This window comes from Poecilia reticulata, chromosome 17 (assembly GCF_904066995.2).
Source record: "Poecilia reticulata chromosome 17, P_reticulata-male-v2, whole genome shotgun sequence".
Classification (NCBI taxonomy): Eukaryota; Metazoa; Chordata; class Actinopteri; order Cyprinodontiformes; family Poeciliidae; genus Poecilia; species Poecilia reticulata.
Window position 1 is genome coordinate 32,045,851 of NC_088846.1, and position 12,383 is coordinate 32,058,233.

Below are 12,383 nucleotides of genomic sequence, written 5' to 3' on the forward strand. Positions count from 1 at the left end.
GCTTAATTCCACTGTTTTATATGAGGTAAAATACAGAGCGGTATTTAAACCTCCAATCACTCTCACACTACTCTGTCACGCACACACACACATCAAAGCAGCAGCAGCAAACCAGCAATACCAGCACAGTAATGACTCTACGATTTAGCGCAACATTATCTGTTTTTGCCTTGTCAGATAACTCAGCACCAGTGATATTTTACCCATCAAAAAATCAAAACCACACAGCAATGACAAGCTTCCTATCCGCCTGAGGACTTACCCTTAAGGGGTCTCCCAAAAACAGGAGGCTCTGAGAGCCTTTCCTTTGTTTAGTTGAAACGACGTCAACAGGGACTTCAACCCAAAAGCATTTAGTTGAATCAAGTGCCAATGTCAACTGGGACTCCAACCCTCAATTTAGTAGCATTTAGTTGAATCAAGTGTCAATGTCAACTGGGACTCCAACCCTCAATTTAGTAGCATTTAGTTGCAACTGGGATTCCAAACCTCAATTCTTAGCATTTTAGTTGCAACTGGGACTCCAACCCTTTATTTATGTCGACTTTATTTTAGTATCATTCGTTTGAAACATTTTAAAATTCACTTACGTTTCTGTAGTTTTCGGGTTGTCCAGTCGGATCTCGTCATTCCGCCGTTGGCAGACAAAGTCGGACATGTGTCGCTGGCCCAGCGAAGAATTCTACTTCCTGGGTCTTTCTTTCCAGGTCCAAATGACTTCTGGCCATGCATGGATTCAGCGCGTCTTCCTCTGCCTGACAGCGGTCGGTATGAGAGATCCCGGGTTTCGGCACCAAAATGATAGGTATTTTCCTAGAACCTACATAAAAGAACCACAGACAACGTATATGAATTTTTAGCCGACTTCTGCAGAAGGAGAAAAACTCTGTCAGCTCCTCCGAGCTGTTCACAGAGCGTTCTGAAAACCTTCAGTTTGTTTGTCTCTTTTATTAGCAGAAGAGAGAAAGGTGTGAACAGGAATGGAGGGGGTGAAACCCACATCCTATATTCACAGTAGGATGTGAATTCAGACAGACAGAGGGGAGACACAGAAACTAAATTAACACATACTAGGTTTTACAGCTCAGGACTTTCCCAGGAAGATCTAAGTCACCATCTGTACAAACATGCTTGATTAAGGAAGATTTAATTTTGTCTCCCAAGTTTCAACAAGTTTGAACACTAAACCTCTAAATATAAACTAGTAACATAAACTTATAAATATAAGAATGATAACAAACATAATAACTCTAACACTTTCTGTCTTGTTTCAGTATTTTAATCATTTTATTTATATGTTTAAAAACCAAATATCTGGTTTTATCTCTACGTCAGAGTTTCTGCCTGTAATAAAACGACTCAGACTCATTTGACTTCAGATTATATGAATTCATTTATTTTCTTCTGTTTTCATTCATTACAGTCTTTTCAGAGTTTTTACAGAGAATCTGAGGCTTCATGAAGGTTTTCAGGTTAACAGTCTAATAACAGCTTCAGAGAGAAAAATGTTCATTTCAAACACGAAACAAGTGAAACTTTAAGACCATTTTAACACATCTCTATTTCTCTGATTGATAAATCACTTTGCAGACAAAAGAAAATATCAGGGAGAAAATCTATTTGGGTTTACAGAACTCTGCAGAACCTCCAGTCAAAACTCCAGCCAGTAGCGGCTCAGTGAATCTGGTCTGGACTCTGTGGATCAGAGTCATGGATTCAGAGACGCTGTAGAAGGACAGAATACCTGCTCTGTGGTCCAGGTACACTCCGACTCTGGAGGAAACTGGACCTGAGACGGAGGTCCATATGTCGTTGTGACCAAATTCAGAACTTTCACAATTTAAAGCCCAAGATTTGTCATTATGTCCAAATCCACATTCATTCCCACCTCCTGATCTGCTGATATTCTTGTATGCTACTGCTACATAAACCCATGACCCGCTCCTCTCCACCTCCCAGTAACAACGTCCAGTCAGACTCTCTTTACTCAGAACCTGACGATAATCAGTGAATCTGTCTGGATGACTTGGATAAGACTGATGTTGATTCATCCATGTCACCTTCCTGTTCCCCTCTGATAGAACCAGCCATGTGTTTGCTGTGTTTGGATCCAGGTTGATTTCACATGAATACTTTAAGAATCCAGCTCTGGTCTTTGGTTCTGGTTCTGGTTCTGACAGTAGAACATCCACCTCAGTGACCATCAGTGAGATGTTTGTCCATGAGTCTCTCAGGACGTCCTGTAGTTTGTCTCTGAGCTCTGACACAGCTGCTGTCACGTCCTCAAAGTGTCTCAGAGGACGGATGTTGATGCTGGATGAGTGTGTCGACTCCCTGAGTGCTGGCAGTGAGGGGTAGTTGAGGAGAAACTGGTTGTGATCCTCTGTGTGTGAGAGCTGCTCCAGCTCAGCGTCTTTCCTCTTCAGCTCACTGATCTCCTGCTCCAGCTTCTCCTGAACATCTTTGACTCGACTCACTTCAGTTTCCTGCTGGGATCTGATCTGCTGCTTCACATCAGAGCTTCTTTTCTGGAGGAGACGGATCAGCTCAGTGAAGATCTTCTCACTGTCCTCCACTGTTTTATCAGCAGAGTGATTGATGGCCTCCACCTCCTGTTGAAGCAGCTTCACATCTTTCTCTCTGTCCTGGATTCTCTGCTGGATGTTTCCTCGTCTCTCCTCCAGCTCTCTCTGCCTCTCAGTCCTTTCTGCTGCAGCTGACACTGTGTCATGGCCTTTATGTTCATCCATTAAACAGATAATACAGATACACTTCTGATCAGTGCGGCAGAACATCTTCATCACCTCATCATGCTTAGAGCAGATGTTCTCCTGGAGGTTCTTGGACGGCTCCACCAGCTTGTGTTTCTTAAATGTAGCTGAATCATAATGAGGCTGAAGGTGTTTCTCACAGTAAGAGGCCAGACAGACTAAACAGGACTTGATGGCTTTCAGTTTTCTTCCAGTACAGAAATCACAGGCCACATCTTCAGGTCCAGCATAGCAGTGATCAGCAGGAGCAGCTTGGAGTCCAGTCTTCTTCAGCTGCTCCACTAAAGCTGCTAGCATGGTGCTCTTCTGCAGTAAAGGCCTCTCTGTGAAGGAGTGCCTGCATTGAGGACAGTGGCAGCTTTTCTTCTCCTCACCTTCATCCCAGAAGCTTTTAATACAGTTCATACAGTAGCTGTGTCCACAGGGAATCGTCACCGGATCCTTCAGTAGATCCAAACAGATCGAACAGGACAAAGTTTCTCGGTCCATCTGATTCTGCTCCATTTCTGCTCTCAGTCACAGCGACTGTGTGAGTTTCATTTCCTGAGAACAGAAACTGGGTTGAGCTCTGATCTACCAATCACGTGTCAGTGCAGAGAGGCTGCAGCCAATCAGCTTTCAGCTTCAGCAGCTGTTGTTCCTCCCAGTTTCAAGATGCGTTTAAGAGCAGGAAGAAGAGCAGGAATATCAGGCTCAGGGAAAATGTGGAAGAGGGTTAACAGAATGAATGGTGTAAGAACAGACTCTGGTTGTTCCTGTTTTAATTAGTGATGTAACAGCAGCAGGAAGCAGTGAAGAAAAAGCAACAGTGTTAGAGCTGATATTTTCCAAAATACATACATGCAGAAAAGGATAAATGAAAGTTGAACCTTTTTACTCTGAATCTGATGATTCCTCATCTATTAGCTACTAAACTGCATTTGTGTCTCCATTAAAACAGGGAGGAGTCCTTAGTGTTAACACAGCGGCTGCAGCAGTTTGTGTGGATCTTTGAAAGGAGTCTGTGCAAATCAAATCCTCACAACCTGCTGAATATTATAGATATTTAGCAGATATTTAGTATTTTTCAAAGATCACACTTCTTTTTCCAGATCTGGGGGTTTAGTCTTCTAAAGCATGTTAATGTTCATCCTAATATATGTTAGCCTGACTGGAAAACATGGAAATCTGCAGCACCTTGTTGCTCTTCTTGTTCCTGTTACAGGTGTGTCAGAGCTGTGTTTCTGTTTTAGGTCTTCAGAGGAGGAAATGAGGAGATCTGTGGTCAGAGAGGAGCTGAACACAGATTTAAATCTGCAGAAGCCTGAGGGAGGGTGATCAGGGTTTTACAGCCTGCAGAATAAGGAACAGAACTGGAAACAACCCGTCTTGTAACAACCGTAATTGTGTAGTGTCTCTTTAAGAGAGCACGAGTTATTGCTAGTGATGTCATAAGTATGCGCCACTGCCTCTTTTTTTTAACAGCAGTAGAGCTTTAATGAAATACTGAGGGACTCACTGAATGTCATTGTAAACAGCAGTCAGCTAAAGTGCAGACATTTTAAACAGACTGACATCATTTAAAATGTCTTCTATAACTTTTTTTTAATAACTTTATTTCAAACAAATAACATTAACATACATATGGACGTAAACTCAATGACAAATATTAAAATATACTAATAAAAACAAATAGTAAAGAATAATTACAGACTTTCAGGGTGTTGCTGTTAAAGTCTAGAGAGACAAAAGTTAAAGAAACATACATACATACATACATACATACATACATACATACATACATACATACATACATACATACATACATACATACATACATACATACATACATACATACATACATACATACATACATACATACATACATACATACATTGGTAAAATAAAACTTTGTGAAATTTTTTCAATTATAGTTTTCATAACAAAAAGTGTCAAAAATATATTTGAATACATATGAAGGATATATTACAACAAAAATGAAAATAAAAACCAAAACTGGAAATAAAAAAACAAAAAAAAAACAGAGGGATCTGCTTATGAGATGAAGTTACATTTTTGGAGAAGAGTTAAAGTTTTTACCAGTTTCTTATTATTAAAGTTAAGTTTTTCAACAGAGGCTATTTACATTTTTAAGTCAGTTTCTTGAAAATTATTAAAAGAGGGGATTTTTTCCCTCCATTTCATCTTGTGGACATAATATTTTGCTAGGATTATAATAAGATTCACTGTATATATTTCATCTAAAGAAAAAGTTGAATTGTTAAAGATGAGTCAAATATGTGAATTTGATAAAACAATATTTTTTCCGATTTCTTCTGTAAGAAGTTTTTGCAAGCCCGACCAAAATATTGTAGCGTTTATTCCACAAATAAATGTTCAATACTTTCACCTTCACACTGACAAAAAGAGCAGCTGTTGCTGACATCTGGAGAGAAGCGACAAATGTTACTTTTAACTGGATAATATCTACGTAAAATCTTAAATAAAACTTCTTTGATCCTATTAGTAATTATATATTTATGAGGCAGTAAAAAGATTGCACTCCACAATTTGTTGCTCATATAATCCCATCTATGTTTACTTATGGGAGTGGAGAAAGTTTGTAAGAGTTCTGATAAACCCGTTTGTAAATTTCTTATTCATTATATTAGTTCCTTCAATTGAAATTGAGTCATGAAGGTTTAAATCGTTTGGATGTTTGGTTTGTGCTCAACAGAGCAAACTATGAGGAGCAGCTTTAACAATCATTTCAAATTCTTTTTGAGATATCTCTATGTTATTGTTGTTCATAAAGTGTTCATAAGTCTACCACTCACCATTGCTGTCAAGTAACTGATTCATCAAATTAATATTATTCTCAACCCACTTATGAAGAAACAATGATTAGTTTTCATGTATTCTATAAGCTTTGCTCCATAAGATGCAGTAATGAGGAGAGTAGTTGTGTTTATATATAAGATTCCAACATGGCAGAACCTGCTGAGGGAATTCAGCTCATTTGACTGGAAGTTTTCCAACTGAGAAACGACAACGCAATAAAAAATGTAGACGCCCCAGTTTACTGAACAGATGATATGGGAAAATATTAAACATTGAATTTTGATTTTTTTTTTTTTAGAAATCTTTTAATCCAATTAATTTTTAACATTTGATTAAAGACAGTAAAAGTCAAAACATTCAAATCTCCTTCAGCTAAAGAGTTTGGAAGAACAGATTGTTTTATTTTTCCATATAAACCTGAAGAGAATTTGATCCAGATCAGAACAGAGCGATTTACTAACATCAAGTGATGAGAAAAGATACGACGCCCTTGATATTCCTTCTGCTTTGCTTAATAGTATTTTACCATAAATAGTTAAATCCCTAGCTAACCAACTGTTACATGTCTTTTTAACAGATTCACAAACAGGAGGTAAATTACCCATGTTACTGTGGCCAGTGGAGATTTTAATTCCTAAGTAAGTTACGGTGTTTTTTACAGGGATGTTACACGTTTCAGTAACAGCGGTTGTATATAAGGGAAGGATTTCACATTTTTTTACATTGAGTTTCACCCTGAAATGCTAGAGAATTTAGCTACAACAGACAAAGCTACAGGAATTTCACTAGCATCTTTTAAAAACACTGTAGTATCGTCAGCAAGTTGGGACATTTTAAGTTCTCGATCAAATATTTTAATTTCCTCAAATGAGCTCTGTCTAATTAAATAGTTTAAAATTTGGCCAACAAGCAGAAAAATGTAAGGGGAGGCCGGACATCCCTGACGAACCCCTTTATTGGTATTAAATCGGCTCGATGTGCCATAGAGAAGTTGTATAGAACTGTTATTATCTCTATAAAGTGTCTTAAAGGCTTTAATGAAAAAGTTACCAAAGTTAAAAAAGGACAATGTGTCAAAAATGAAGTTGTGACTAACTGTATCAAAGGCCTTTTGATCATCTACAAACAGAATAATTGGATAAGATCTTTGTAATCAACTAAGTCCAACATTAATCGAATATTATCAGAAATGTTGCGTCCAGGCATGAAGCCGTTTTGAGATTCATGTAAAATATCATTTAAACCATTTTTCAGTCTTTTAGCTAAAACGGAGGCCAAAATGTTATAGTCATTATTTAATAGAGTGACGCCACGCCAATTATCTATTATTAAATGATCTTTATTTGGTTTAGGGATCAAGGTGATAAGACCCTGTTTCATTGACGGGGGCAGTTCTTCATTGTTGATGGATTCATTATAAACTGTGAGAAGAAATTCTGAAGTTTCAGTTGAGAATTTCTGATCAAATCTCTGCTTTAAATATCTTAAATATAAATGATAAACTACATCAGGATGAGTGTCGTGGTGATTGTTTTCCACACCAAACATCCAATAAAAGTCCCACCAAGCCACCACTAAGGCTCTGGGGTCACGTTTCTCTACAGTTTCTACGTTTCTACAAATAAACTCCATAATTAATACAAAAAATATTAATTTAAGAATAAACTAACAAAATTCAAGTGGATAAAGAATAAATAGCTCCAACACTAAGTACTAAAGGCCACTCATCTATAGATAATAACTAATTGACTTGATGTTTGTTTGCATTGACAGATTAACTGATCAGTTTAATAGAAGCTTAAATATAATATTTCTGCAGCAGAAATCAGATTATTCTCTATGAAGGAGAAGCCAAACATCAGAACTCACAATTTATAATTAACAGAAAACTTTCCACATTTCTCTGTAATCAGTTTGTTTTATTGAAGAAAGTCAGAGAGAGAAAAGTAGACATTTATTTTCCTGATCTGCATCTAAATACTTTAGAACATCAGTTTGTATTTGATGTTAGTTTCTGTGTTTTGGAGGAAGTCTACTTCCATGACGGCCCGTTAGGTTTAAAAACGCCTCTTAAATCAGTTCACTTCAGTCTGAACTGATTTAAACAAATCAGCCAGACAAATACCAGAGTGAGGTTTACGAATGGCATGTTTTATGTTTTTTAAATTAAATTTAACCCAAACTGAGCCTTTGGTTCCCCCAGTGATTCTGAGTCGTCAGGTCAGCATTCGGCCCGATGGCCGTCCGCCCCGGTTAATATTGATAGAGATTTTTTGGTATTATCATTTTGTTGTTACTTTAGTTCATATTCAGTCTAATGTTAGTCAGTTTAAAGTGTTCTCTTCTTTAGTGTGTGTATTAACTGACCTAGGGGTCACAGCTGCCTGTTCATCTTCAGGTGAAACAGTTTGACCGAGATTTGAACCGGGCTCAGATCGTAGATCAGATATTGCATCTGGAACTGGGTTGTTAGTCGTTTAGGTAAATTGTTTTACGACCTTTGCTGTGTTTAGGTAAAATGTTTTACGACCTTTGCTGTTTTTCCTCTGCTGTCTATCTTACCTATCCTCCCTCTTTGAAGTTTGAAAATAAAAAGCAAGCTCTACCCAAAGATCTTCAGAACGCTCTGTGAACGGCTCGGAGGAGCTGACAGAGTTTTTTCTCCTTCTGCAGAAGCTTTGTCATGAAATTCATATACGTTGTCTGTGGTTCTTTTATGTAGGTTCTAGGAAAATACCTATCATTTTGGTGCCGAAACCCGGGATCTCTCATACCGACCGCTGTCAGGCAGAGGAAGACGCGCTGAATCCGTGCACGGCCAGAGTCAACTGGACCTGGAAAGAAAGACCCAGGAAGCAAAATTCTTCGCTGGGCCGGCGACACATGTCCGACTTTGTCTGCCAACGGCGGAGTGACGAGATCCAACCGGACAGTGCGAAAACTACAGAAACGTAAGTGAATTTTAAAATGTTTCAAACGAATGATACTAAATTAAAGTCGACATAAATAAAGGTTTGGAATCCCAGTTGCAACTAAATGCTACTAAATTGAGGGTTGGAGTCCCAGTTGACATTGGCACTTGATTCAACTAAATGCTTTTGGGTTGAAGTCCCTGTTGACGTCGTTTCAACTAAACAAAGGAAAGGCTCTCAGAGCCTCCTGTTTTTGGGAGACCCCTTAAGGGTAAGTCCTCAGGCGGATAGGAAGCTTGTCATTGCTGTGTGGTTTTGATTTTTTGATGGGTAAATAAAATGACTGGTGCTGAGTTTTCTGAAAGTACAACTTACAAGGCAAAAACAGATAATGTTGCGCTAAATCATGGAGTCATTGCTGATATTGCTGGTTTACTACTGCTGTTTTGATGTGTGTGTGGGCATGAAAAAGTAGTGTGAGAGTGATTGGAGGTTTAAATACCGCTCTGTATTTTACCTCATATAAAACAGTGGAATTAAACAGCAAACCTCTTGTGGATGCAATAGGCAAGATTCTCCCACTCGAAAGAGTCGAAGCGGGGAATACCACAACAAGGTATTTTAATTGCTGGCCCACTGAAAAGATCTCCAGTTCATAGGACTCCCTAGGAGTCAACGAACCTGGACCAAATTTAAATAAATTCAAATAAATAATATTTTCAAGCTGAAATTGCAAGTTTTTTTTTTAAAATATGGGAATTAAACATTCTTGTAATTCCTCACTTATTGAGGGCCCCGATGGGGATGAAAAGTACATGCTGTCCAGGTTTCCTGGTAGCACTGTACACATGGACAAATGGAGAAAGAAATACAAAATAGATGGAAAGCTAAAAATTGATCAATGGCAAATAATTGTGGGAATTTTGGAGAGTAGTGTAGAAAGAAAAATGGGAATAAAAAAATCTAAAAAGGAGAATGAGCTGAGGTGTGCTAAATTATGGTTAAATGAATTTAAAAACTTAATTATAGAGAAGGAAGAAATAAAGTAATTCCAAGCACACGGAATGCTGCAGCGGTGCAGGGAGAGCAAGCTCCTGCAGCCACCCTTGCTGCTTCAGCAGCTCTGTCTGCCCCAGTATCAGCCGCTGCTGTCCCAGTAGCACGACTGTATCCCTAGAGGAAGGGACACAAAACTTATATGTTTTTAGACCCTGTACCTTAGAAGAGGTCAGGAAGGCTGTGAAAGGATCAGATGTTTTTCACCTGGATGAATTTGGAGGTTTAGATACCTCTGCCTTTTCCAACGACCGGACAAAAGGCTGTGGAAGAGACAGAGGCAGAGGAGGTCACGATAGGCGAGGACCCCAAAATAACACCCCACAAAATCCACGGTATTCAAAAGGCTGCTGGATTTGTGGCAATATTGGTCACTGGGCAAGAAACTGCCCTTCAAAGAATGTTGCACGGGGCGACAAGAGGGGTGGTGGAGTGAGGAGACCACAAATAGGAGAAATCCTCAGCATGATCAGACTCTACCACACCCCAAAAACACAAACCACCAGACCAAATTGATGAAACACTAGAGACATATGCATGCAGTTTAAGACGTTAAGTAAAACCATAAAAGAAATTGAATTCCTGTAAGAAATCAGTGTATGCAAAATAATTTTTAATGTTACTAAAAAATTAGGTTTAAACCTCACAAGTGAGAAATAATTTGTTTTAAGAAATACTGGTGTTTGTTTTGTTTTGTTTTTCTTTTTTTGAGCATTCCTACACCTTTAAAGAAAAACCAGTAAAGAGAGGTCTCACTGAAATAAAACATGGGAACAACTTCTTTGTATGCTAAAAGTGGAATCATGACTTTCCTGAAGGAGGAGAAGCAGGAAAAATAAAACTAAATAATAAAATTCTCCTCAGAGAACAATGTTTAATGTATAGTGTCGTAATTAGATTATAAAACCAACTTGGTGAAACGATCCTCTGGCTTCTATCTGGAGGGGTCAGCGGTCAGAGTAAGGTACCGACCTGGACATTATCCAGCCTCGTAACTCTCTTAGGCCTTGAGAGGAGGGCTGCCCGCTGACTTCACAGTCTGCAGCACTGAGATCAACAAATTTAGAGAAATCCATTGTTCTCTGGTGAGACGTGTCTTAGATGAAGTTAACTTAAACGTACATTCTACATTTTACAAGTTAATGGTGAACATGATGAAAGAGACTACAGCTTTTAACATGTTTCATGTTTATATGTGTTTGAATAAGGAAATGGTTTATGACTTCTTAAAAAGTTGGATAATAAGTGGCTAAAAACTATACGATGAAAAGAAAAGAAAGTTATATGGAAAATGTTTGTGTATAAAGAAAAAAAAAAAAGAACACAGAAAAGCAAGCAAACACTAATTGACTCTTATTTGCTTCTTTCCTTTTCCTCTGTCTGAGCCTCGCTGCGCTGCGTCTGACCTCTGACCTCAGCTCAGATCTGTCCTGCCAATCAGATGACGTCCCTCCTTTATCACCAGCCAGTTGATAAAGAAGCGAAAAAGGACAGGACGATTTCTACCAACTGGACACTGAAGGCAATAAAGTGTCCACTGGTCCTAATTCCTTGACATCTGGGAACTGCCATGCAGCAAAACTACGTACTGTATGGAGTCCTGCTAGACGTTTGGAAAAAGACAGCAAACTGAACTGTTTGCCGCTTGTTTCATTGGTGGACAAAGGGACGGTCTGGACAACTTATAAATAATCCAACACCAGAGCCAGTTGGACTGACAGGGAGCTGGAGGAGGGGCAGAGGGAGGACCAGCTGCAGCGACGCCAGCAGCAGGAGGGGGAAGCAAGAAGCAAGACAGAAAGGAGAAATGCGAGATAAGTTATACACACCGCTGTGATAAGAGAATGTGCTTACTAATCCTGTTTGCATATAGGAATTATCTATTTAGAAAAGAACATTTTGAAGGTTTTAAGGTACAATGTTAGATAAAAATCTTTCATTTTGTACCCATTAACTCAGTCCTTAACAGAAGGACCAATGATTTTCTTAGGGCCCACGAGCCATAGATTGGGAAACTGTGAAGGAAAAAACTGTAATGGTTAAAAGTTAAGAAAAAAAAAACTGAGTGTGATACGGCTAAATTACACCAACTAAAAATGATTAGATTCAAAGCTAATAATGATTTGCAGATGTTTTATTTATAATAAATACTAGTTTGGAACTAAATTAAACATCTCTAAGTGTTGAAATTAATTGATATTGCAGTGTTGAAATACTATGAAGTATTTCTTTGCATTTAACTGAAACGCTTAACTTAGAGTTTAATTATATAAAAGAATCTATAAATTGATTGGGATTTGTGTTTGTGTGTTTTATATTGAGATGAATGAAAATTATTGTGGGAAGAGAGAAAGTTTACTGCTAAATTGTGTAACGGATAAAATTGACCATTTAATTTAAAATATAAAAAACTTACATTGTTACCTTGTCTGAAATGCGAGGTTAAGTGAAAGTCTATGACTTTAAGCAACCTTGTAAACGGCTACTAAAAACTGATGATTGTGATTAAAAGTAAGATTTTCTAGATTTCAGTCCAGAACATTTTAATCCAGATTTGATTGATAGTCAATAAATTCGAAAAGACAAATCTTGAATTAGAAGATTTGAGATTTGGTTTAAATTGGAAATGGTCATTTTTATTTTAGAGAAATAAAATAAAGATATTGAAAGCTGCTGAATTACAAGAAAAAGTCAAATAAATTGAAAGTAAACTTGTAATTAAAAATACTTGTTTGCTAAAGGATCTTCTACAAGCAATAAACCTGAGTTCACCTGAATTAACCATTATTCCTCCCAAAGACCAATTTGAAGCTAAAATGATTGT

The 12,383-nt window shown here is 37.9% G+C and overlaps 1 protein-coding gene across 1 annotated transcript; it reads right to left on the bottom strand.

Annotated features, from left to right (window-relative positions):
* Positions 1-1,374: 1,374 nt before the first annotated feature.
* On the bottom strand, positions 1,375-4,208 carry LOC145548054 (tripartite motif-containing protein 16-like). The gene has a single exon (XM_081598518.1). It carries the CDS (start codon positions 3,273-3,275, stop codon positions 1,617-1,619), a length of 1,659 nt encoding a protein of 552 aa, XP_081454644.1. The 5' UTR covers positions 3,276-4,208; the 3' UTR covers positions 1,375-1,616.
* Positions 4,209-12,383: the final 8,175 nt, after the last annotated feature.

What these genes read in the sequence shown, in the direction of transcription:
- LOC145548054 (XM_081598518.1), bottom strand. Translation starts at nt 3,275, where the DNA reads ATGGAGCAGAATCAGATGGACCGAGAAACTTTGTCCTGTTCGATCTGT.